The sequence below is a fragment of the Vicugna pacos genome, chromosome 8, assembly GCF_048564905.1.
Source record: "Vicugna pacos chromosome 8, VicPac4, whole genome shotgun sequence".
Lineage (NCBI taxonomy): Eukaryota > Metazoa > Chordata > Mammalia > Artiodactyla > Camelidae > Vicugna > Vicugna pacos.
Window position 1 is genome coordinate 77,527,829 of NC_132994.1, and position 25,872 is coordinate 77,553,700.

A 25,872-nucleotide genomic window follows, 5' to 3' on the forward strand; every position below is an offset into this window, starting at 1 on the left:
GCAATCCTTGCTCATACGTTCAGCCTTTACTGTTAGCTTTCTTGTGAGTTGCTGTCGAACGTGAGTGGACAGCCCAGACTCAACAGACGTTTGGAAATGCCTTTAAAATGAAGGACAGACCAGCACAAATAGATCAGAGAACCTGGAGATAAAAGAGACGGTGCAGAAAGCAGATGGAAGTGTTCAAAACACCAAGAGACTCAGAGGAGGGGTGGACATCCATGAAATAAGACCAGGATGCCATAAGGAGAAACTTTCAAAGAGCTCTTGAACATTGAAAATCTAAGTGAGTAAGGGATAGGAGAAAAATGCCAGTAGAAAGGATGAAAGATAAAGCTAAGGAGCCCTGCCAAGTGTGGGACAGAAAGAAAAGGAGAGAGAGAGAAGATCAGAGATCTGATGATCAGCATAGATTGTCTTCAGACGCAACAGGGGAGGACCAGACAGAGCAACAGGAAACGGAGAGGTCGAAGTAGCAGGGAGTCTAATTAGGAGTCTTGGTACGTGAGCATGTGTTGTAATTGGGTGTAAGGTCTGTTCACGTAATGTTACCACCTCGACTGGGTTGGGAATAATGGTGAGGTGCCAGTGACGGGCTCGGCGTAGGGTCTCTGGAGCCGTGTTGGGCTGGTGCTGGTGCTGAGAGTGAAGGCGGGCAGTCAGCAGGGCGTCTGGGATGCCAAGCCAGCTCACTGGCTCTTGTCTCTGGGCTGCTGGGGGCTTTCTCGAGTGATGAAGACAATGGTTTGACTGCTGTACAAACATAGTGTAAAACGCAAGGCATGTTAGGAATTTGTGAGTCTTGTGCGAGCCGTGTCTGAGAGCGTTTGTTGACTGAGTAGCGAGCGCTGTTTGTAATACGTCTAAATGATCTGATTAAAATTTAATCACAGAACTGGGTTATCTACAGGAAAAAGAGGGCTACTCTGTTTGTTATGTGATGGTTATCCTAAAAGGTTTTATATTAGGTGAAAGTACCTTATAAAAACAGTTGTTTGATTGCAAAAGGTGGGTTATGGACTGAGAGATCGGGGTCTGCGTTAATGAGGTTACCTTTCCTTAAGAAATCACTCACAGGTTAACCATTGCATGCTGTTCTTCCAAAACAGAGTTTGTCGGAAAACATACTCAGGCTAGTATTTTGAGGGGGCCAGAGAGGCAGGTGAATAAAAATGGTGCAGTGAACTGGCTAAGCTTTTTATTGGAAACTCTTTTCCTTCACTTTTGTCGATGGTTTCAGTGAGAATTGCTTCAGTTCTCCAGTGACTTTTATTTACTCAAAAACAATAAATCCTTCCTTTCAAGTCCCCGCTCGTTTGTCTCTCAGGGCAGTCACAGGTCTTTCCCTCGTAGGTCACGCTGCCTCCTGGAGCCCAGCATTCTGATGAGAAGGGTGCTAAAGAGACTGTCCTTGACGACGACGAGTGTCCTTTGCAGATCTTCAGAGACTGGCCGAGTGACAAAGGTAACAAGTGGTTTCAGCCGTTAAGAAGTCGCTTCCGTGGAGTGTTGGTTTCCATCCGGCACGCTAGTCGGCTGCCTCGTGGGAAGGGGTGGGGGGTGAACGGCGATGCCTTCCGATGGCTCTTCGCCGCACTTTCTTGAGGGCTGCTGGGTGGTCCCCTCATCCCGAGGGCCACACTCCGCCGGGCGTCTCGTTGGAGACCCGGGACAGGCCGTCCCGTCGCAGTGAGAGTGCCGTGTCGGAGGAAGCTGACTTGAGCGCCGTGTCAGGAAGTGGGAGGTGGCTGGAGTCTGTCAGCAGCGGGGTCTTTCTGTGCTGACCAGATGGACCGGCGGTGTTGTAGAGTTGTTGTAACAGGGAAAATAACCTTCCACCCTAATAATAGTAATTCAGTTATTGCATGTAATGAATCCAGGCTCTCGCTGTTAAAATGATTTCGCCTAATGATTTCAAGGCAACGAGGGTTTAAAGCTCTGTTTCTGATGAAATGCAGTTCGAGTTCTTGCGCCCCATCCTGAGCTGCTGGGTAGAGGGCCTTTGTGCTAATAAAGGCGTGAGACTTACCTGCCTGTTAACCCTATCAATGTTTAAGTGTAGATTGGTAGGTTTTTTTTTTTTAAGTGGAAGTACTAGGGATTGAACCCAGGACCTTGTGCATGCTAAGCATACACTCTACCACTCAGTTACGCCCTCTCCACTAGATTGGTAGTTTTAAACATACACTCGCTTAGTACTTTTTCTCAGCAGTATAAAGTTAAACTTTATTAAAAGTCAGAATACTTTGAATTCTAAGTTAATGCAATTGAATTAAATAAAAATCAGTTTCACTAAGAATGTGTGTGCACATGTATCTGTGTGTGCATGTGTTGTTATGTGTGTATGAACCTGTTTATTGATTGTAGGGCTGTTGACCAATAGCGACATTCACTTAGTCTTAAACTAGTGGGTTGTTTTTAAAGCGAGTAGTGAGTGTGCTTGGATAGTCGTTCATTTAAAATAGCCTTTGAAAGTTGCTTGCTACAATTTGTCAGAGCACATCAGGATTGCTGAGTGAAAGGATAACCTGCGTAAGCTTCTGCTTGATTATTCCCTGGGAGATGTTATTAAATTACACTTTCCTGATAAATCTTTGAATAGTTGATTACGGGTCAGCTGGCCGTCCCCCCTGGCCTGAGCCTGGCTGTCGCTGTTCTAGGGCTTCTAGTCTTCCAGCTGAAGCGGCGGCCCCCGGACTACGTCCCAAAGAAGAGTAAGAAGCACGTGGACGGGAAGCCGGCCCGGGGGAAGGAGCGAGCCGACGGCTCTGGGTACGGCTCTGCACTGCCTCCCGAGAAGCTGCCCTACCTGGTGGAGCTGAGCCCAGGTAGGGACTGCTGTGCGTGTGCGTGTGCGTGTGCGCTGCCAGCTTTGCAGTTTACACGTCTTAGGGACTTTTATTTAAGTAGTCTTTTTGTGGCTGACCACCTGTCTTCAGACCATTTATAAAAAAGAAAAGTAACTGTCATAAGATTGTATTTATTTAAAAACCAAAATCTCTTAAAGTCATAGGATATGTATATTCGTGCATAAAAATAAACTTCTGTGGACAGAAATGAATGTTGAAAAACAGCATTTTAAATAGTGAATGTAGGGAGTTTAAGGAGAGATTTAAATGATTCATTCTCTTTTAAGTTTTCTTCTCAAAATAGCCCTGTCAAGTACGTGAACTACTGAAAACGGCAAACTGCAGTGCGCGCTCCGCGGGCCGATTGAACAGGAGGCAGGCGTGCGTGCACTCATCATACTGTTGCTAATGTGTGAACGGTGTCAAGAGTGTCTTCAGATTCAGCTGTGTGTCTGAGAGGTTTGTTTAGTTTTAAAATTATAGTGGAGAATTTCACGTTAGTCCTCTGAGTACTTAGTTTGTTGAGCTCTCCTAGGCTAAAGCTGTTGTTAAAGTTAGCGTCAGGCCGAGAGCTGCGGTTGACATCCTTAGAGAAGGGTTTACACACACGTCGTCCGCATTTTATGTGTGCACGTAACTGGTGGATCTGTGACGCTCTCGCTTGTCATTCGGCTGAACCGCTTCATCTCTTACTTACTTGGTTAGAACGGTAGCATGTGACCTGTGTTATAAAGTGCTGTGGAAAACAGGGTATTGCCCCCTCCCACCCAGCACTGCTTTCACATAAAGCTTAATTAATAATTGTAGAAAAGTTAGCTGAGAGCCGAGCTGCTTATGTGGGTAACCTGCGGTTCCTTGGGCAGAGGTGGTTCTCCTCTTCGATTCTTTTCTTTTTTTTTTAATTGACATGTAATTGATTTTACAGTGCTAGTTTCAGGTGTCTCTCCTCTGATTCTTGAGTAGTTACTGTAACTTGCAAGGTGGTAAGTGATGGTTCGCTGTGGTGCCTGTGGTCCGGCAGTCTCGGTGGGGCCCTGGGTTGTGTTACACTCATGCAGGGAAGGCGGTGCTGTTCTGACTGATGCTCTGTGACTTACGGTCAGCGGCCGTGTGCTGCAGGTAGTTTTTACACTTAATTATATGTCTGAAGATTTTTTCTGATTGATTGGCTCTTTGTGAGGGAAATGTTAGTGCTGCTTTGTCTCTCAGTCTCTGGCTGAACATTTGAGCTTCTGGTTCCTCCCTGTGGTTTGGAGACCTGTCTGGAGAATTGTGTGTGTGTGTGTGTGTGTGTGATGTGAGGATCGGAGCTTGGTTACCTGAGGCAGTGAATGGCACCTGCAAGATGGCATTTGTTTTTGAACTTTAAATTTTTTAGGATCTTTGGGCATTGGGTCTGTCCTTGAAAATTTCGCATTACATACTAGAGACTAATGATTGTTTTCTCCCAAACAGAAATCTTTGAAGGTAGGAGTGTTGGCCCAGAGAGAACTGATCAGTAGCAGCTGACATAGACTGATTTTCAAGTGAATAGTGGAACCAAGTTGATTTGAGTGGGTAGCAGAGGCATTCACTGAACGTTTATTTGACAGGCATTCACTGGATGCTTACTGTGGTCAGACACTGCCCTGGGCCCTGGGGAGAACGCCAGCAGCGTGGCCCAGTCCCCGACCTGGTGAGACGCGCTCTCTGCGTACTTGCGGTCTCCTCGGTAACCAGGTGCACAGACGTTTTTGTAGGAGTAGGAGGGTGCTGGACCCTGGACACACATTGGCCGTGTACTGCTGTCACCAGACACTGGCCGCAGCGACACCACATGCTCCTGGACATGCGCCTTCCTTCGTGGCGCTGGGCCGCCTTAGTCAGCTTTTCCCAGCTGCTGCCTCCCACTTCGCAGTAGGTACAAGGTGGAAAGTTTGCTCCTGCCTCTGTGTGTTCACACACCGAGAGGTATGCAGAGAGCGATGTGACAGGCGCTGGTGGCACCCTAGGTCTGCCTTCCCTCCCGAGGGCCGCGGGCCGCCCCCAGGGGAGCCGTGCCCTTCACGGAGGCCTGTGGTTCCCCTCTGCCACCATCTCTGAGGGGGCGAGCCCGCCTGCCGGCCCGAGGGCTTTCTCACACTAAAGCCCTTCTCTTCACCAGGTCATGCTGTCTTCTCAAGTTGTTGTTGTGTTAATTGAGCACAGTCAGCATGCTGGATGAAACTGACTGACTTTCCCTTTGCAAGAAACCAGCATTCTTAAATGTTGACTGGTTACGAATGAGAGCTGTACTTGCAGTGGGCACGCTGTCAGCCATGCATGCGTCCTCAAGGTGGGGTGAGGTCCTGTGGTCGTTTGTGAGGTTTTTGAGGTGTGGGTGGGTGCTTCCACCTGTGTTTTGGAGGAACGGGGGTAAGAAGGCACGTTACTCTTTGCTCTGGATTTCACTGTGTCTGTCAGTGGAAGGAGTGGGTGGGTGTCTTCCCTACGACTTACTGACTATTGCTCTCCTGCCTCTTGGTGACTCACCTGTTGTCTGAGCCTTTCCCTTAGCAGTCCGCCCTGGATGCTAGAGCACGCCCTGCCTGGAGCTCCCAGCTCTGAAGGCCGAGGGCTGAACTGTCCTGCTCCTCCTCTGAGAGTGGTCTCACTGCAGCTCACCCTCTCCTGTCTCTCTGCTCCTTCCCTCTTCCACGGGCTCTGCACGGCCTCTGTCCTGCCGGTGCTGCCTTCACCTGGGCCCTGTGCATGTGCTTCAGCCCCAGGGAGAAGGAGCCACTTTGCCTACTACAACTATCACGCGCACGAAGGTAATGCTACGCTTCATACTACTCTCTTGACTAGCACACGAACAGCCTCCTGGGAAAGTGGTGTTACCTGCCTGCTTGCTCTGTGTGTTAGTTTTGAATTGGTATAAATAACTTACCTTCAGAAATGTAAAGCACCATCATTCTATCTGTATCTGATAATTGCTCCATATCCAGAATTCATTTCATTTAATAGAAGAAATTTCTCTTAGCAGTTTAATTTCATTTTGCAGTAATGTCCAGTTCTGCTATTCAGGCCAAGTCTTAAGTGAGAAATTGAACTAAATAAGGAAGAAAGCTGTTTGCCTATCCTTCAGCCCCCCAAAAATTAGGAAGTAGGGGCGAGAAGGGGGAGGAGGAAGCAGGGGCAGGGAGAGAGTCAGACCAGGAGAGACCGGGCCAAGAACACAGGTGCTGGTTTGTCCCCCGCCACGCAGCCGGTGGAGAGCAGCAGCCCACGGCACAGGTGGCTGGCCCAGTGGTCCTTGGAGGCTGAAGAGGAGAAGAGAATCCACCATCCGCTTGGCGTCAGTCCTGTGTGTCATCTTTTTTTGTAGGGAGCCAGCTTCCACCATGACCAGGTTGGGGGTGTCCGTTGGGGTTCTCCTAATGGAAGTTCTTTTCTTATTATTTAGCAAAGCTGTACTTTCCTACCTGGAATTTGTTTCTCAAATTTTGTACATCAGTCTGTCATCTTAAATAGTACACAGAAATATTTCTTTTTTGTCTGTTTTTATATTTTAAATGCTGTTTTTTTACCTGTTGAATGTGACAGTCAAACACTTTCTCATGTGTATTTACTCACCGTTTAGCATCTTATACCAATTTGTTGCATTTTCTCCAAGCTGATCATATAGGTTTTCATTGGCTATTAACCAGTTAACTTTGGAGTTTTGGTTTTGTGTTCTTTTTTTAAAAAATAGGAGCAAGTGATATTTATTACCTATTTTGATATAATGCATAGAGTCTAAGACGTATTTCTCTTGTTATTTTATTCTTGAAAAGGATTCTTTAATGTTTCCACGTGTTTGTTAATTTTATACTGTGAAGTCATGAAACAATAGAAAAATGCGTTTTCTTTTTTATCTGGTATGTACCAAAAATACACATAGTAGAGTCATCAGCTTTACCACCGTGTTCTTGGTTGCTACACCGGTCCTATCTGAGGAGCGGTGGCTCCCCTCAGTAGAGTCAGTGAGAGCACGTCCCAAGGCTCAGTGTCCTGACGGCGTCCTAACTGTCGTGTGGGGCCTGAACCGGGAGCCCTGTGCGGGGGGGTGCACGCTCCCTTTCTCGCTGGTAAGCCCTGGCGTCCTGCGCGGCGCCTGGGACGAGGAGGCCCTGGCCGGCTTCCGGACATGGCGAGCCCCTGCCTCCCTCCCCAGGTGAAGTGGCCGAAAGGGCGCTGGAGCCCAGGGTCCGGCTGGCCTCCCGGGGGCTCACCAGGGGACAGAGCTGGGTGTGTGGCCTTGTTGGAGGGAAATAACAAAGTTCCCTTTCGAAGCATCTCAGCTGTGTTCAGAAGGGTCTATTTCTCCTTAAAATTTAGACTGTGAAAGAGCACTTTCTTTCACATCTCAAAAACAAGCAGACGAACAAGGTGCAGAGCAGTGTGAACAGGAAGGCAGGGATGACGACCGCGTTGGCAAGTAGGATTCGAGGTAAACTTGGATTCCAGGTGAAACCCCAGTTTTTTGGTGTCAGTCTGTCCCAGGGGTTGGGGATCTGACTGCTGTGTATTTCACTAGGTAGCCCTGAGTAGTGTGCTGACGCTTGTGCAAGGAAGGGGGGAAGAGGACCATGCGTGTGCGTTGCTGGGTTGTATACGTGTGATTGGGTGTTGGAGACCTGCTTCCCGAGAGCCGGACAGGCAGGAAGGGGCGGGGGCGTTTCCCTGGACCCTTCTTGTCTTTGGAATTTTGAACCACATGAATGTACTGCATATTCCTAAGATAGAATTTTAAAAAGACTAAACTGCTGGCAGCGGGACTGCCGTGTGTGGCGGGGTTGCCTCGGAGGATTCTCGCTGCTCTCGGAGGCGCTCTGGGCAGAAGTGGCGTATTTGTGGAATCCGGTTGTGGAGTAGGAGAAGAATTTGCGTGTTTGTTCCTGCCTGTGGGGTGCTGCCTGTGAGGGCCCTGTGCTGCTTTTAACAAGGAGGGGGACACGGACCCTCCGAGGAGAAAGTTATCAGAAGCTGATTACTCCGTCTCTGTTTCCCCCACCGTCCCCGAACGCCCTTTCCTCTGCTGCGTCCCGTGGCCGCCGCTCAGGGTGTTCAGCATCTGTGCCTGCAGAGGCTCCGTGTCTGTGGTCTGTGGTTACTGTGACGCAGTAGGGACGGGGGACTGGGAAAGCTCACTTCCCACCCGTCCGCTGTAGGCTCCGCATAGTGAGGTGGTGAGAAGGGGGCTGAGAGTTTGTGTCCCCTTTTTGTGTTTCTAAATCTGTGGAAGGGCATGTTGATGTAGAAAAGTATGTAAGTGTCCGTTCGTGAGCTCTCACAGTACCCTCCAGGAGCATTCAAAATTCAGAAGAAAATTAGTGTGCATTTTCCTTTCACCCCGAAACAGGCATGTTTCTCATGTTGTTCCGTCTTTTGAACTTTGTAATTGAAACACTGGTTCCGACCACTTATTCGCATCCTCTGCTTTCTTTATAATTCGCTTGTGTCGTCCTGTGACTGTGTCGCGTTGTTTTGCCTTCTTCATTTTTAGTTAGTAATTGTTCCCTGTTAATACATTAAATCTTCTTGAATGCACATCGTGGGCCAGACAGTGTACTGAGTGCCAGGTATAAGGAGATGGTCTTAAAAACCTAGCCAGCTGTGTGCGCAGAGCTGGGGGAGGTGGGCAGGTAGTAGACACCATCGTCAGACCTGGCCAGTGGAGTTCAGATGAAGCAGTTCTTGGGGCCGTGGAGACCAGGCCTGCCAGCTAGGGCCGCCTGCAGAGCTCAGAGCGGGCAGCACGGTGAGCGCTCCGCGGGGGTCTGGGCCCAGCAGGTCTGGGAGGGATCCTGCCACGTTCAGCGAGAGCCCCAGGTGGCTGATGCCTCATTTTGGATCAGTGCTCAGAGGTGAAAGAAAGCTGTTTAAGCAGCGCTTCGGCTGCCGCAGTGCGGCCAGGCTGTCCCCGGGCCTGTGACGCACACAGACCCACGCGGAGCCGGGCTCGGGGTGTGTTGGTCGTGGTGTCTCCTTGATGTTGCTTCAGCCTCATCTGGCCTTCACCCAGGTCTCTCAGAAGTCTGAAGTGTTCCAGAAATGGAAACTTTTGTCATTGGCGTGTTATTTTGTGTACTCTGCAGTTAGCGCACTTGTGCGGAACTTGCACGTTCCTGGCGTCCTTTGTGAGTTCAGACCACACCACCAACATTTTAGCAGCGCAGGCCCTGGGTCCACTCTGGTGTTTAACCTCTGAAGCTCTCCGTGCTCACGTTCCTGGTCCAAGGACTGAGGTTTTAACCGGCACCTCAGGCGTGGGTGAGGCGGGAGCTGCAGGGCCTGGACCCAGCGCGGCTGGCTGCCAGGCCCCGAGGTCGTGTCCTGATGCGCTGGTTCTGGGGCTGTCTCCTCGCTGGTGAACAGCTCTGAGATCGGAGTAAGCCTGCCGCTACTGTCCTTCTCGCTCAGACAGGTGCGGCAGGTGCGGAGAGGACGAGCACGTCTGGGTGTAAACAGGCAGGGGTCTCGGCAGAGAAGTCCCTGCGCAGGGAGCTGGGGAGTCTCAGCAGTCCTCAGAGTGGGGCGTGACACAGGGATACAGCCCAGGCGCTCTGCCTTCAGCCCGGGTGCACTCCTCAGCCCTGCAGCGGCGGTTCCTGCAGGAGCTTAGAGCCAGTGGGGGGCATCAGGCCCACAGGGGACACGTGCTTGGGCCTCGTTCCTAGGGGCTTGGCCCAGGACGCCTGGAGTGAGCCGTGAGGCTGTGCGTTTAGACACCTCCACGGGCGAGCCCGCCGCGCCCCTCGGCCCGCACGCGCCTCTGCCCTGTGCGTGCCGGGTTCGTGGCAGGCACGGCCTGGTCTGCAAGGAGCGTCCACATGTGTTTGATGACCTTCGTTTGCTAGTAGAATTGCTCCGTAGAGTCACTAACACAAATCCAGGACTGTGTGGCGGAGGAAAGTTTTTTGTGTGTGACAAAACGTTGGTATGAATGACAGTGCTAGTACCCTAAATTATATTAAACAGAGCTGATATGTTTATGATTTAACTTGAATTTTCTGTATCCATTTAGTTAAACTGATATGAATTTGAGGAGTTCTTTGAAAAGAAATCCTGAGAATGGAAAACTAGTGTCGTTTCAAAGATAACCTTTTGTTTGCTTGTTTGTTTCAAATAACACGACGGGAGCCTTAGACCTTCCCGGTGAAGCTCTGTTCCTTCTCTCCTCTCAGACGGTTCCGACTCCAGAGATAAGCCAAAGCTCTACCGCCTTCAGCTGAGTGTCACCGAGGTGGGGACAGAGAAGCTGGATGACAGCTGCATCCAGGTGCGCGCTCCCGCCGCGGCCTGAGCTCCGCCTGTGCTGCTTCCGTCTCAGTGGGCAGCCGTGGGGGTTGCCACGGGGATGAGTGGTGAAGGCCCAGCCTTTAGACCCAGCACACACACACACAAACCTGATTTGTTCTGGTCCCTCTTCCTCGTCCAGTGTGAGGGGAGTGGGCATGAGTTTCTGTCCCCACTCCACCTCCAGAGTCCTGAGACTGCTTTTCTCCTTCGAGATGAAGGGTGATGACCTTGTGAAAGTGCCTGTCAGTGGGGCTGGCACAGGCAGGCAGTGAGTCACTGTGCAGGCGCTGGGGACCACCGGAAACAGGCTCACACGGTCTCGAGGACATCAGGGCTCCTCCCTTCACGGGGCTCAGCCGGGCAGACCACACCTTCCCCACATGCTTGCTCATTCCTCGGTTGTGGAATCTGGGGTCGGACTGTTAATATCATTTTCAGTTCTAACATCCCTTCCCTCTTAGCACAGCAGCAAAGCAGGCAGATAGCAATTTGGGACCCTAATGACCTGCATAGTTTTATCCATTAACTATTTGATAAATGTTCAAGACGACCATATGCTTTTTAATGCGGGGTTACAGTAACCTAAAATCAAGTTACTGGATGCTAAAAATCACATGTTCTGTTATTTGGACAGTGCTTACTTATATTTTTACAGGTAGGGGGAGATTCACTTAAAGCACCAAAAATCCAGAGTTCACTATGCAGTATTTATCATAAAAGGGGAACTCATGGTCTTAAAATTCAGTTTTTAAGTACTGTGTTGTTGGTGATGGGAATTCCTTTGACTTTCTTTTATTTTCAGTTGTTTGGTTCAGGAATTCAGCCCCATCACTGTGACCTCACGAACATGGATGGAGTTGTCACCGTCACGCCCAGAAGCATGGATGCCGAGACCTATGTGGAGGGGCAGCGCATCTCGGAGACGACCGTGCTGCAGAGCGGGATGAAGGTGCAGTTTGGGACATCACACGTCTTCAAGTTTGTGGACCCCAGCCAGGACCACGCGCTTGCGAAGAGGTCTGTGGATGGAGGCCTGGCGGTGAAGGGCCCCAGACATAAGCCTGGGTGAGCAGTGTGCCTCAGCCGCAGGAATTTAGAGAGTTTGGATCTTGCTTAGCGTGTCATGAATTAGGCAAAGATTATGTGTTTATTTGGTTGTTATTTTAATTTTTAAACATTCACAAGTTGTGGCTTGTGGTTCAGGCTCTTGCTGATCTGGGGCTGGTTTCAGAGAGAAGAAAGGTAATTGACTTTGTCTTAAAATTGGAAGTCGTGTCTGATTTTTGAATTTTTTAAAATTTTGTTTTTTCAGCTGATACTTTAATATAACACTTAATTTGTTCTTTTGTGAAGAATTATGGTGTTCTGTGTTGTAACCTTACATAACTGAGATTTTTTGTTGTGTATTTTTTTTACTACGAATTATGAAACATACTAAGTTCTAAAGGATTCAGAATATTTTGGCTCCACCTAGTGCCTTTTTGAGGACTTGCAGCGTGGGCCTGGAAAATGAAAAATCCTTGCTATCTGGCAAAACTTTGTGGGGGAGGAAGTAAGACCTCATTTTTGGCAATAGTTTGTTGTTTTTTTTTTTTTTTTTTTTTAGAATATACCGCTTAGTTACTTTATTGCGCATTTTGCAGGTGGATAGACCATGGGTCTTGGGAAATAGGTGCTGTACCTTTTCCTCTGTTTAAAGCACAGATGCAGACGGCGTGGTGGTGTCCGTGACCTGCCTTTGCTCAGTGATCAGAGCTTGTGCTTTGGGTCAGGTGTGAGTTTTTGTACTTGCTCACGTTGGTCTTTTGTCCATTTATCGGCCTTGTGATGCTCCCTGATTGTTGCTGGTGGGTCACTGATGAGCTCTGCCTCTTTTTTCATTCTTTGTCCATTTTGAATCCTGGCGAAGGGTAAAAGGCAGTTAGTGCTAGTGCTAGACCGCACGTCCTTCTCCAGGGTGAACACTGTGGACACCCTTGCGTGTTCCCGTGGGCTCATTGCACTCTGGACGTGTTGTGGGCCGCCCGAGACCTGTCCCTGGCCCCTCACCTGCAGCACCGAGGTTCAGCTAACGACCACACCTCTTCTTTCCCAGAGAAGACAAGCACCTGCCTTTCTCTTAAGAAAATCCCTTTCTTCCTGACTCTTGTTTCCAGCTTTAATCTGCATGTGGGATAAACTCAGATTTCCATTCTGTGTCTGGAAGGACCAGTTTTGTCATACTCCTTTCTTAAGGTTGTGTTTATTCGTCAGCCGTCTCCCCCTTCCCTTTCTGCAGGCCGTCTTCTTCAGCTGATGGCACGCTCAAGTGATTTCCATTTGATCCTCAGCTTTCCTTCACCCCGTGTCTTCCTCGCAGCACCAGACGCCTTGACGATGTGCAGGTTGCCTACTTGACATCCTCACTGTGCTGATTCCTGGGATGTTTTGCCAAGGAGTTACCGCCCGCGGCTGTTTGTTTGCTGTGCTCCCAGGCGCCCTCCAGCCGTGCTGTGACCGCTGCCTCCTCCGTGCACTTGTGCTTCACATCTGAGTTATGTGTCGTGTCTGTTTGATGGTGTTGATGAGCACGGTGCTGTCCAGCCCTCTTGCTGTGTGTAAATACGGTTCCACAGACGATCTCTGTCCCACGAGTACAGCCAGTCCTTCAGTTTTGTTCGCTGATGTTTTTCAGTGTGAGACCATCAACTCCTACTGGGCTGCTTTGTTTGTTTGTTTGTCTGTTTCCCTGAATGGTTCCTGCCTTGGAGGCCTGCGGGTATCTGTCCTAATCATACCTCTGGCCAGAAGCAGAGATCGTACAGAATATGGCCAACATCTCATTGAGGGGTAGTGCTGTGAAACTTAATTTTTATTTTACTCATGTCTGTTTCCTGCAAAACTGGTGAAAACTGCTCAGTGGTTGGATATACCAGCACTTACGTGTGCGTTCGTAGGTCGGAGAGGAGTTTCTTTTATTTTATAAACATTAACGTTGTTCTGATGTCAAACTATTACTCAAATTTCTAGATAGGCAATTTAGGTATTTTTTCCCACACGTGTGTGTGTGTGTAACTTAGTTGAGACATGATTGGTTTATAACATGATCCTAGTTTAGATGTACAGCATAATGATCCAGTGCTTGTATGTGTTGTCATTGTAAGTCTAGTTGACATCCATTATCATACATGCTTGCAAGAGCTTTTCTTCTTGTGATGAGGACTTTAAAGATTTACTCTCTAAGCAGCTTTCAGGTGTGTAGTCTAGGACTGCTGACTAGTCACCGTGCTGAACAGCACCTCCCCCAACTTCATCATTTTACTACTGGAAATGTGTACTTTTAGATTCATGTCTCTCCCCACACTACCCCCCTTCCCCCACCTTGGTGTAACTGTCGCTCTGTATCTGTGTGAGCTTGCTTTTTTGTTGTTGTTTTCATATTGCACATATAAGTGAGATCATATGGTCTTTGTCTTTGTCTGACTTATTTCACAGAGCATAATGCCCTCAAGGTCCATCCATGTTGTCACAAATGGCAAGATTCTCTTCTTTTTTATGACTGAATAATACTCCATTGTGTGTGTATGTAGGTATGTGTACACACAAACACACACACTATGTTTTCTTTATCCATTCTTCTGTCAGTGGACACTTAGGTGTTTCTGTACCTTGGCAGTTGCGAGCAGTGGTGCAGTGAATGTGGGGGGTGCAGAGTTAGTGTTCTTGTTTTCTTTGGATAAGTACCCAGAAGTGGGGTTTCTGGATCATATGGCTGATGTTATTTCTTGACTTTTGATGGCAGCCATTCTAACAGGTGTGAGGTGACAGCTCATTATGGCTTTGATCTGCATTTCCCTTGTAAGTGGTGTTGAGCATTTTTTCATGTACTTGTTGGTCACCTGTATGTTTTTGGAAAAATGTCTACTCAAATCCTCTGCCCACTTTTTTAATTAGATTTTTTTTTTTTTGCTATTGAGTTGTATGAGTTCTTTATATAATTTGCATATTAACCCTTTAGCAGATGTATGATTTTCGAATATTTTCTCCCACTCCATGCAGTGCTGCTTCATTTTGTTACCGGTTCCCTTTGCTGAACAGGAGCTTTTAGTTTGATGTCGTCGCATTTGTTTATTTCTGCTTTTCTTGCCTTTGCTGTTTTGTCAGATCCAAAAGCTCATCACCAAGACTAGTGCCAAGGAACTTGACTGCCTGTGGCTTCTTCTAGGAGTTGATGGTCTCAGGTCTTATGTTCAAGTATTGAATCACTTTGAGTTTATTTGGGGTGTGGTGTAGGAAGCTGCAGTCTCATTCTCCTGGTGTGGCTTTCCAGTTTTCCCGGCACTGCTGAGTGAAGAGACCGTGCTGCGCACCCCTTGTCGTGCGTTCTTGGCTCCTTTGTCGTAGATTTATCAGCCATGTAAGCGTGGGTCTCTGTCTGTGCTCTCTGTTCTGTTCCATTGCCCTGTGTGTGTGTTTTTATACCATTACCATTCTGTTCTGATCGCTGTAGCTTTGTAACAGAGCTTAAAATCAGGGAGTGTTCTGCCACCAGCTTCGTTCTTTCTCAAGGTTGCTTCCACTGTTGGGGTCTTTCGTGGCTCCATACACATCCTAGGATTGTCTTTTCTGTTTCTGTGAAAAATGCTGCTGGGGTTTTGACAGGAGTTGCATTGACTCGACAGAGTGCCTTGTGGACGTGCTCATATTCATTCTTCCGGTCCGTGAGCACAGAACATCAGCTGTCTTCCTTTGACTTGTGTCCTCAGCAAGGTTTTTGGTCACTGCCTCAGAGTTCGCAGCGTGCTGCTCTTTCACCTCCTTGGTTCAGCTCATTTTCAGGATTTTATTCTTGCTGATGCAGTTGTAAATGGGACTGTTTTCTTAACCTCTGACATTTTGTTACTAGTGTATAGAAACAGCACATTTTTGTATATTGATCTTGAATCCTGCAAGCTAATTAGTTTATTTCTAACTTAATTTTGGTGGAGTCTTTAGGGTTTTCTATATATAATATGTCATCTGCAAACAGTGACAATTTTACTTCTTTTCAATTTGGATGCTCTTTAGCTCTTTTTCTTGCCTAATTGCTCTGGCTTTGTTGGATAAAAGTGGTGAGAGCAGGGATCCTTGTCTTGTTCCTGATATTAAAGGAAATGCTTCCAGTTTTCACTGTGGAGCATGTGTGAGGTGTGGGTTTGTCAAGTACGCCCTTTATTGTGTTGAGTGGTTCCTCTGTACCTGCCGTTGAGAGTTTTTATCATACGTGGGTGTGAATTTTGTTGAAGCTTGCTCTGCGTATGTCGAGGTGATGGTGTGATTTTACCTTCCTTTTTGTTAGTGTGCTGTGCCGCGTGAGTGATACGTGCATGTTGAACCCCTGTGCATCTCGGGAGCAGGTCACCCTTGGTCGTGGTGATGATCTTCCAGGGTGTTGTTAAATTGAGTCTGCTAACGCTTGGTTGAGATTTTTGCATCTGTTTTCAACAGGAATGTTGGTTTGTAATTTTCTTTCCTCGTGGTGTCCTTGTTCGGCTTTGGCATCAGGGTGTGCTGGTCTGTAAGATGAGCTTGTAACTGTCCCCCTGCTTCTGTTTTTAGGAGAGTTGAGGATTGGTGTTAACCTTTAAGTGTTCAGTCGAGTTCACCGGTGAAGCCATCGGGTCCTGGACTTCTATGTGTTGGGAGGTTTTTGATACTGGATTTAATCTCCTTGCTGGTGATTGGTCTTTTCAATTTCCTGTTTCCTCATGATGGCAGGCTTAGAAGATCGTATGTTTCTAGGAGTCTGTCCCTTTCTTCGAGGCCGTCCAGTTAGTTCCATACAGTTGTTCGTAACAGTGCGTTACGATCCTTTGTATTTCTGGTGTTGGTTGTCATGTCTCCTTCATTTCCAATTTTGTTTATTTCAGTCCTCTCTTTTCTTTCTCGGTCAGTCTAGCTGAAGGTTTGTTTTGCTTATCGTAAGAACCAGTTCTCAGTTTTATTGGTCTTTCCTGTTGTCTTTGTAGTCTCTGTTTCATTTATTTACGCTCTCATCTTTGTCATTTCCTTCCTTCTCGTAACTTTGGGCTTCATTTGTTCTTATTCTGGTTCCTCGGGGGATGCGTGACGTGTATTCCTACCTGCAGATTTTAGGGTCTCTGTCTTCAGAGCCTCAGTGGTGGCATCCTGGCATGGGGCACGTTTGATACAGACAGCCAGCGTGGGATGTTAGGGACTTCTGACGACGCGCCGATGGCCCGTGCAGTCCTCCCACCTGCCCCCCGTGCCCCCACGCCAAGTGCCGTCACGCTCTGGGGGTGAGCTGCTTACGCTCACAGTTGTGTCACCAGAGTCCTGAGTAAAGTCCCTCTGTAATCGTTCACACATCCAGGATGCGGTGCAGATGATGGACCCGTGTTAAACTCAAAGTTTTGGTAGCTTTAGCTAAAAAAAATAAAGAGGCTTGTGTGGTGTTGAGTGAATTTGTTACTGTGGGGTGGTACCTGCAGATGGAGTCAGGATGGCTTCGGCTGTGTTCCTGAGCATCTGTGCGAGGAAGCCGGGGACGGCACGGGTCAAATGTGTGCACAGCTTTGACAGGCGACAGGGAGCTGACCTGTCGTGTTTCTTGTTTTCCTTACCAGAGACGGAGTTTCTGAACTGAGTCTCCCATTCGAACCAGTGGTAACCAGCAGAGCATTTTCTGTTTTTGAATATCTTGGTGACAGAGAGAATTGAGTATTTAGTTTCAGAAAACTGTGTAATGTATTGCTTGAGGTCGTGTCCAGGGTGCTGACAATAGTAGCATTTAGTACAAGCTTTTATTTTCTCAGAAGTTACTCTTGTCAAGCATGCTTTTAGTTTGTATTACAGGATGATTTTATTTTCGTAGTAATGGGGCAGAGGAAGTAATGCTTTTCTAATTTGAAAAATTGTTTTGAATTTCAGTATCATGTCTTGGTTTCATTCTATAGACTAGGCTTAAATAGAAGTTTCAAGTTACTGTAATGCTTTGAAATTAGACGATGTATTATTGTTCAGACATCATAAGAAGGGAGATTTTTATTCTTTTTGATTATCTTGTGCAGAAGCCCAGGGGATTTAGGCAGTATCTCACCTGCTGGTGTCTGGGGCTGTTCAGGGCTCTCCCCCGTTGGTCGGGCCTCCGGGCGCCTTGGCCACCTGCACTTTGTTAATGTGCCATTTGCCGCCCAGAGGGACTTCTGTGATGAAACAGCTTTCTTTTCTTTTATTTCTTTGAATTTTTTTGTTATTAAAGTATAGTTTTCAAAAATACAATCTTGAGAATATTCAGTATACATTGGTAAGAAGAGTTCATAAAGTTACGATAACTTTTTAATTCTGAGTTCATATTCTGACAGTGATTTCTTGACAGTCTTCGAAAGTTGGGATTTTTGGCTAACTGTTCCTTTTGTGCTATTAAGAAGAGACTACCTCTTATCATTTGAGAGTTCTTAGTCGTGTGTATTTCTCTTTTTTATCTCAACAGAATTATTCAGGAGACAACCTTTGATGTAGGAGGAGATGTTCATAGTGGAATGGCATTGCCGACAAGCAAGGTAGGTGGCCGCCCGTCACCTGACGGGACTGTGTCTGCTTGACATCATAGGCCGTCACCGATGAGTGCCTAGCAGTGGGCTCGTAGACTGTGGTGCAGACTCTGGCGGTCCTGCGTGTGGGCTGTGCTGACCTCTCGTGTTCTCTCTTAGTGATGCATGAAAGACAGCTGGCTGTCTTTTCCTCTAAGGCCAGGGAAGTTTCTTTCTCTTCCAAGCAGTGTGTCATAGGTTTGTCCCTGATGTGATCAGCCTTTTGGGTCAGGTGACCTCCAGAGATAGTGGATTCCCACTCTTGTGACCTTGACTTAGGTGCCAACTCCCCTTCAGTTCACCTGCCTGGGCCCCGCCTCCATGGTTAGCCCTTCGCTCTCGCACAGTTTCCTTCTGTCCTCGGCTTGTCCTCGGTTATCTGTTGCTGAGTGACAGACCACCCCTAAACTGTGTGGACTAAAAGCACAGTCACTTTGTTTCTTTATAGTTGTGCAGTGTGGTTTGGACTCACCTGGGCAGCCTCTTCGCTGGTCTTGCTGGTGGTTACTCATGGGGCTGCATTCGGCTAGTGGGTTAGCTGCTGGCCAGGCTGTGCTGGGTTGTAGGGACAGCCGGGCCTCCATTTCCTCGTCTCTCTTCATGGGGGCAGCCAGACGTCTTGGTGCCTCCCAGGAAGTGTGGAGTGTCCAGGCCTTGTTACGGCGTGACTCTGGAACCGGCATGGCATTGACTCCTCCTCCTCCCCCTGGTGCAGGCGGAGCGCAGGCCCAGCCAGGTTCGGGGCCAGAGCGTGTGAGCGGGTCACGGAGACTGCCAGGCCGTCTCGCAGCACCGGGACCTGCCTTTGCAGCCTCTGCTGGTCCCTCAGCGGCTGGTCCCGGCGTGGCTTCTTGCAGAGATAATCTGCAGTTGCCGTGGCCACTGCCTCCCCTCTGTCTTCTCGCTCGGATCCCAGTTGGCTCCTGCTGTTCGTAGGGACTGGGCCTGTCATGGCACAGATGCCCGGCTGCCAGGCCCTGCATGGTCTGTCTCCCGGGGCCCCTGGCCCACCGGGTGCACGTCCTCCCTCCACCCCCAGGGTCTCCTGCTGTTCTCACCTCGGGGCTCATTCCCCTCAGCCTTCGTGGTGGGTGTCTCCCCTCCCCCTCTGCCTGACGTCTGAAATGGGGCCATGGTCTCAGACCTCAGGCCGTCTCTTCTACTGTTACGTCCCCAGGTGATCTGTTGCCGGTGCCTCAGTCACAGCGCCTCCATGTTAGTGACTCCTGTCTCCCCCCCCCCCCCCCCCCCCCGCCTTCTCAGACTCCAGAGCTTGCTGGGCATCCTGGGACCATCCAGCACGTGTCAGGTGTAACACTCTTCTTTCCCTGACGCAACCCCATCTCAGGACCAGATACCCCATCCTCAGTGTCGCTTGCAGAAATCTGTCACAGCCTCTGCATCCAGCCGTTGGCACGTCCTGTTGGCTCTGCTCCGACGTGGCCCGCAGCGCCGTCTTTCTTTGTCTCTCCGCCGGGAGAGGCTGCTCAGGCCACGGTCGGTACATGGCAGGGGTGCCTTCGAGCCTCCTGGGTAGCATCCCCACTCCCGCTCCTCCCCGGCCCACTGTTCTCCTCCTGCAGCCAGACAGGAGCTTTAAAAGTGTAAACTAGACTTCATTACCACCCTCACGCAGACATCACACATCTTCACGGTCTTACACAAGGTGTGTGCTGCCACGGCCCCATGGCCGCATGCCAGCCACGCTGGCTTCTGTTCCCTGAACACCCACCCTCCTCTCTCCCCCGCCGAAGGCCTGAGTGGGTTCGCCTGTCCTAGGGTGCCCTTTCTGCTGGTTTTCACACGGCTAACCCCTCTGACTCCAGCTCCTTGAAGAAGTCTTTCCTGAGCATCCCGGCACTAGTACAACACCTCATTTTAAATTCTTGGTGCAGCCCTAAATGCCATGTGACGTGTGTCTGGTTTGTTGATTGACTGTAGAAGGTGAGCTCCGCGGAGGTGGGGCTCTTCCTTGTGTGGCCGCTGCGGTGCTTGTGGTGCTTAGGGAAGTGCCGGACACGCAGACGTCTCAGGGAAGGGCTACTGAGTAATTTAACGAGTAAGTACTCTGGGAACCAAATAGAATCATCTTTATAAAGAATGTCGTTTCTTATAAAAATGCATAGTCAATGTAGGAAATTTGGTAAATTGAGAAAAATTATTCAGAATGAAAATACTCTATCTCTGATTTATGGCTGGCTTTTGGTGGCGTTTTGATAGATCCGTTTCTGAGCTCTTTGTGCGTGTGTGTTCATATATTTAACATCATAAACCTCTTTTACACACAGATACACACACACTTTTCTGTCCTGCTTCCTTCAGCTGTTGTTTTGTGAGAATTTGTTTTAAAAGTCATTTGAAAACGGCTAAAATTACTTTGTTAGTTTATAAATACATCATAATGTATTTACCTATTGCCTTGCTGTTACTCATTTATACCAGGTTTCGCAGTCTAAACATTGCCATCCACTGCAGTTTTATGTCTGTAAGTGTGTCTTAGTGAAGGAACTGTTGTGCACGCACATTAATGAGCACAGTTCTCACACTTCATGCTGAAGAACATTTTAAACAAAGTAATGAAAACTGGTTTCCTGAGCCTGGTGAACGGACGGCAGGCGTAGCGCGGCCATCGCAGCCCCGCAGCACGGAAACACGGCGTTGACAGCGCGTGGAAAGCGTGCTTCCGAGGCGAGCTGTGCGGGCCGCTCGCGGGCGCTGCGGGAAGCGGGGGCGCTGCGCTGCTCCGGTTGCCGGGTGGGGGTTTGTGTGCTGCTCCGCGCTCGGCGTCTGCGGTGAGGGGCGGAGTAGGAGACCTTAGTAATTCTTCTGCTGCAGTGGGAGTTTTACATGCATTTACTGATTCTGGTCTGATTTTCCTAATACAGGCCATTCGTCCCTCCGTCTGCCTCAGGCTGGCTAGCAGTGTGCGCTATTCGGAGGGACTTAAGTGCGCTAGATAGGGTTGCTATTCAGGTGTTTTTCCCTGTGTTGATTAAGGGCAAGAAATCAGCCAGTTTCTCCACTGAATTCTTCACTAGGTTTTGAGCTAAAATGAGTGAATTTTGAATTCTTTCTTAAAACTAACAAGTAAAAAGAGACCTGACTCTTGGGACTGTGCGCATTGTCCCTCAGGTCTGTCCTGACCTAGGGGACCTGGGGAGTGAAGCCCCTGTTACCGTGTCCTTCCTGAAGACCCTGTGTGTCTGTGGCTCAGAGCCAGGTGCTTGCTCTCTGAGAGGGAAAGTGGCTGTATGCCCTGTCATTCTCTCAGGGACAGCGTGCTCGCGGGCATATGCTGTGGCCGTGACGTCCCAGGCACTGCCCGCCCCCCTCCCCCGAGGCCCCCTCTCCGCCCCTGCCGGGCGGCCGTGTAGCACACCTTCCCCAGCCCCTGCGGCGTGGAGTGTTCAGCCCGGTGTCTATCATGTCGTCTCTCAACGCCTTGTGTTTCCCTGTGCCCAGAGCACCGCCAGGCTGGACAGCGACAGGGTGCCGTCTGCCACCAGCACCGCTGAGCGAGGGATGGTGAAGCCGATGGTCCGAGTCGAGCAGCAGCAGGACTACCGCCGGCAGGACAGCAGGTGGGCAGCGCAAGCGCACGCCAAGTGACGGGGCAGTGGGCCGCGCCCGGGGAGGCTCGGAACGCGAGCGGGGGTTTTGAGAGTGTCTCCTTTTCATGTTACTGAACTGAAGAAAAATGCTTCATCAGCACGGGTATCCGTTACTCACTCGTCTGCCACGGTGTCACCCTGCTGGGGCACGTGTTTCTGTTTTAAATGTGCTGCTTTGCAAAACCGGGAGAAGGGGGGTTTTATGGGCTTGTGATACTTGGTAATTTTTATGTTTAGTTTAGACTAGTCATTTTACCCAGTTCGCATGATTAAAAATACACAAAGCCAAAGGTGACGCGGAAGTGGCGTGTTGAAGACCCCTCCCGTGTCCTGGGCTCTGGCGCGGGCCCTGCGCACAGGCGGCCACGAGGCGTTTCTTCTGCTGACATTGTTCTTGCCTGGTTGTTTTGAACAGAGAACGTAGGCCTTTTTCTATTTCCTTTCCTTAAGATTTTTAAATACATGTCACCTTAATAAGTCAGCATTCCACTTCCTTGAGATGTCTAGCTTCACGTGAGTGTTGGAAAGCACGGCCCGTCCGCCAGGCCCAGCGGTGAAGCCCGGGCGCCGCTGCGCCAGCCCGCCAGGCGCCGGGGCCCCGCTCGGGAGGCGGCAGCGGGGGCAGTCGTGTGCGTCGTGTGCCCCGCTGGTCGGTGGGGGCTGGAGCGCTTGTCTTGGGGTGCTGTTCAGATTTTTGAGGAGGTCCCCTGACTTCCCTTTTGCAGGCCCACTGACTGAGACATTCACAGGGGCAGGTGCCTTACCAGCTCAGTGACAGGTGCATGGCAGAGTCTTAAATTCTCTGTCTCGCAGCAGAGGGCACTGCACATCATAAGATTTTAATATCATTCAGCACAGTAATTAAGTCTGTAGATTCATACGGGAATCTCACATTTTTACCTTGTTTTTATTCTGGGCTTTTTGGTTATTATTCAGTATTTTGTTGGCTGTGTGAAACTTTTTTAGATATAATAATAAAATAGCCTACTTTGTCCATATTTGTTTTTGATAATGTATTCTAGAATAAGATGTTCAGAATGGTAGGCTAGCACTGTGAGTTGCACCTCCGTTTATTTACAAGGTGATGAGGAGGTGCGCGTGGTGGTCCATCAGAGCTGAGCCTGCGCTCATCTCAGTAAGCAAGTGATCGAGGTGGGGGAGAGGAAGATGGCGAGGACCATGCTTTCAGGATGCACAGAATTAGTAAGAGTGTAAGTTAGAAAGTAAATGTAGTGTGTCAGCAGAATAGCCACATGATGGTTGATGGTGTGTCAGAAGTTATTTTATCCCTGTGAGCATGTATTTCATTGATTTTTGCAAGGTCATATGCTTTTGTTTTGCCAGGACTTATTAAAGTTTTATTTGGACTATAATTCTGTCTTGCTTTGTTGCTTCTAAGACAGTGGTGGAAGGAGGTGACTCTCCCTGTTTTCAGGCTTCGCTCTCTCCCACGCGTGCAGTGTGTTAGGATGAGCTGTTCTGAAGTGGAATAGTCCTAAAAGTCCAAGTGGCTTAAATGAGTGATTAAACACTGATTTTTATCAAGGAAAAATATCTTTGATGGGAATGATTTTTAAATTACCACTAACACATTTTTAAATATTTTCAATGACAATTTAAATTCCTTATTTTTATTAATAGTTATTTTAAGTGATGAAGCATAGAAATTATTAAATTTATCCAGGTTTATGTTACGGATATTAAATTGAGGGTAACTGCCTATCTGCAGTGTTAGATTCTATAAACACGGCAGTATAAGAGAGATACCAAAACAATTGAGCTTTTAAATTATATTCTGTTTCTAAGAGCATTTTTATAACTAAGTTGTTGAGTTAAATTCAAATTAACAGATCAGAGTGGGTGATAAACTTTGAAGCATATAATTACATGAGAAGAAGAGTTTTGTTTTTACTTTTGATGTTTACAATAGTTTGAATTACCTCCCACTGTGTTTTCTGCTTCTCTTTTTGTGCACCGAGTAGAGGGTGGGGCAAGAGGATCCTTGTTGTTGGGAAGGAATTACCATAGGCCCCAGTGTGTGACTGAACCTGCAGTGCCCGCGCGGCCCTCCTGTGGCGCGCCTCACTGTGCGCGTTGAGAACGACTGACACTGAGCAGCTGACGGGCCTCGGGGATCGCCTGTCTAACCTTCGTTGGGAGAGAAAGACGGTGTCTGGCTCTTAGGGAAGTTTTCTTCTTCGTTGTAAGAGCTCAGGTTCAAGCTCAGCGTGGTTTAGACTTTCCTCGTGTCTCCTCGCAGTGTCTTTTCAGTGTCACTTGAGCCATCGCTGCAGCAGGTGCCCGGCAGCCTTGTCCCTACAGTTGACACAAAGTCTTCATCAGTAATAGAGAAACGTGGTCAGATCTGTTCTCATGACAGAAGCAGGTGCTTCAAGGAACTGACCTCTGTGAGGAGCTGGGATGTGATCACTCCCCGTACACTCACCTAAATGTTTGAATAGGTTACACGTGAAAACGAGTGATTGGGCTGTTTACTATTTGAAAACACTCTGTGGACATTTACAAAACGGTTGCAGAAATCTGCACTGGCTGTCGGGGTGGTGTTGGCTTTGAGACCTGATCTGAGGAGGTGGCACCTTTCCTCTTTCAGAACTCAGGATGCTGCTGGGCCTGAGCTGACCCTGCCTGCAAGCATTGAATTCAGGGAAAGCTGTGAGTAGTTTCAAAGGCCTTTGCTCTAGTGAGTTGTTCCCTGCTCTGTTTTTCTCCATCTGATTTTCGTGGGGCTTTTTGTCCTTTTTTTTCCAAAATCTTTTCACAGCTGAGGATTCATTTTTATCCGCCATCATAAGTTACACGAACAGCTCAACGGTGCACTTTAAGTTGTCACCCACGTACGTGCTGTACATGGCGTGTCGGCACGTGCTGTCCAGCCCGTACAGACCTGACGTCAGCCCCGCAGAGCGCACGCACAAGGTGATCGCCATCGTCAACAAGATGGTGAGCATGATGGAAGGAGTGATCCAGGTGAGCCCTGGCCCGTGGCCGCGTGGCCCGGTGTCCGTACTTGTGGCCTTTAAGTCAGTTAGGTCAGTATAACGTTTCAGATGTGGCTACATGTTGACTTTTTCTTAAGAACTTTTTCTAAAACAGAAGTCATGTAAGTAGTGTTTAAAATTGTGTAGCTTTGGAAGTTGAAAAGAAATGTAAACTTTCTTCTGTGTCTTTCCTGTAAAGTTTAGAATAAGGGAGAGAAACTGTGCATGGTCACAGTGATCACGAAAAAGGCCCCTGAAGTCACAGTCGGTGTGAGAAGCTGTTGAGGGTTAGAAAATAATACTTTGTTGAGGTGAAATTCACGTGACTCAGAGTCAGCCGTTTGACTGTGACTGACCCCGTGGCGTTTAGTGCCTTCGCAGTGCTGTGCAGCAGCCCTGTCGGAGCTCCACCTGTACCAGCGCCCCCATCACTGCAGGGTAAAGCCCTGCACCCAGTAAGCAGCTCCTCTCCGTCGCCCCTCCCCCAGTCCCTGACCACCACCACCTGAGAATTTTTTAGTGGTTATAAAACCCCTTTTATAATGCGCCTGCTCAGATGTTGGTGGTTAACGGTCTGGGTTTTGATGGCGCTTGTGGAGGTATGATGGGCATCATGGCATTTCTCACAATGAAAATCAGGGTCAAATTCTTTTATAAAGCTGTTCTGAAAATTTCACAAAGTAAGGACATCCTCTCGTTAGAATGGGTTGCTTTTCTTTAGGACTGTCTGTATTTGATAAAATTAGCATAACACTTTTCCGAACTTGTAGGTAATTTGGAGATTTAATCTTTAAAATTCTTCAGAGTAAATTTACAGGTGTTTTAAAAAGTTTTCCTGAATCACCTGTCAATACTGTTTACTACTCAACTATGAAATTCTAGTTTAGTAACATGATTAGATGGTTTAGTTGTTTTTCTCTTGTCACCATAGCTTGAGGTAAATTAATCTTTTAATTTTAACTGTTTTAAAAGACCAAAATTTCCCAAGAAATGTTTGTTCGCGTGGTTAGCATATGAGTTTGATGGGGGTTCTGATTCTTTTACCCAAGTGAGGAAATAGATAGAAAGGAAAGGTGTTTTATTTGGGCACCACTTTGTGCCTCTTTTATTATGTTATGGGCAGATGTGGGTTTCCTTTTCTGTTGTCACCCGGAGCCAGGGTCTGTCTCCCCTCAGCTTGATCTCAGTACAGAGCTCTCGTCGTCAAGCTGCTCTGGGTGGACTTTGCTCACTGAACTGCACTGGGCCATGAGATCGCCACCGCCACCGTCAAGACAGGCCTTTCAGATTTGGGTTCAGTGTGTGGTTGGAGGAATCTGGATTTTTAGAAAAAATCGTGGCACAGTTAAAGTTCTTCAGCTTGCAGAAACCTCCCTTTAAAAACCAATGTAGTCCTCCTTAGGATAGGTGTACGCTTTTTAACACATTTTTTAATTTCCTTATTTTTATTGTTGCTGTTTGTCTTTCCTATCGCGCTCATTCTTGTTAATCCAGGGGAATAGATTCTCACCTTAAGTACCTTTAAGTCGCCAAACACACA

The 25,872-nt window shown here is 48.3% G+C and overlaps 1 protein-coding gene across 11 annotated transcripts in view; it reads left to right on the top strand.

The window, feature by feature from the left end:
• AFDN (afadin, adherens junction formation factor) overlaps positions 1-25,872 on the top strand; it is a 126,578-nt gene that overhangs the window by 53,456 nt on the left and 47,250 nt on the right. For 10 of the 11 annotated variants that reach the window (XM_072966220.1, XM_072966221.1, XM_072966223.1 and 7 more), the window contains 8 exons: positions 1,354-1,465; positions 2,661-2,828; positions 10,037-10,131; positions 10,954-11,216; positions 17,623-17,692; positions 21,185-21,303; positions 23,945-24,006; positions 24,116-24,321. In XM_072966220.1, the coding sequence (XP_072822321.1) occupies positions 1,354-1,465; positions 2,661-2,828; positions 10,037-10,131; positions 10,954-11,216; positions 17,623-17,692; positions 21,185-21,303; positions 23,945-24,006; positions 24,116-24,321 (1,095 nt within the window). The remainder of the gene's footprint in view (positions 1-1,353; positions 1,466-2,660; positions 2,829-10,036; positions 10,132-10,953; positions 11,217-17,622; positions 17,693-21,184; positions 21,304-23,944; positions 24,007-24,115; positions 24,322-25,872) is intronic. The other variant, XM_072966219.1, reaches the window with a different exon arrangement.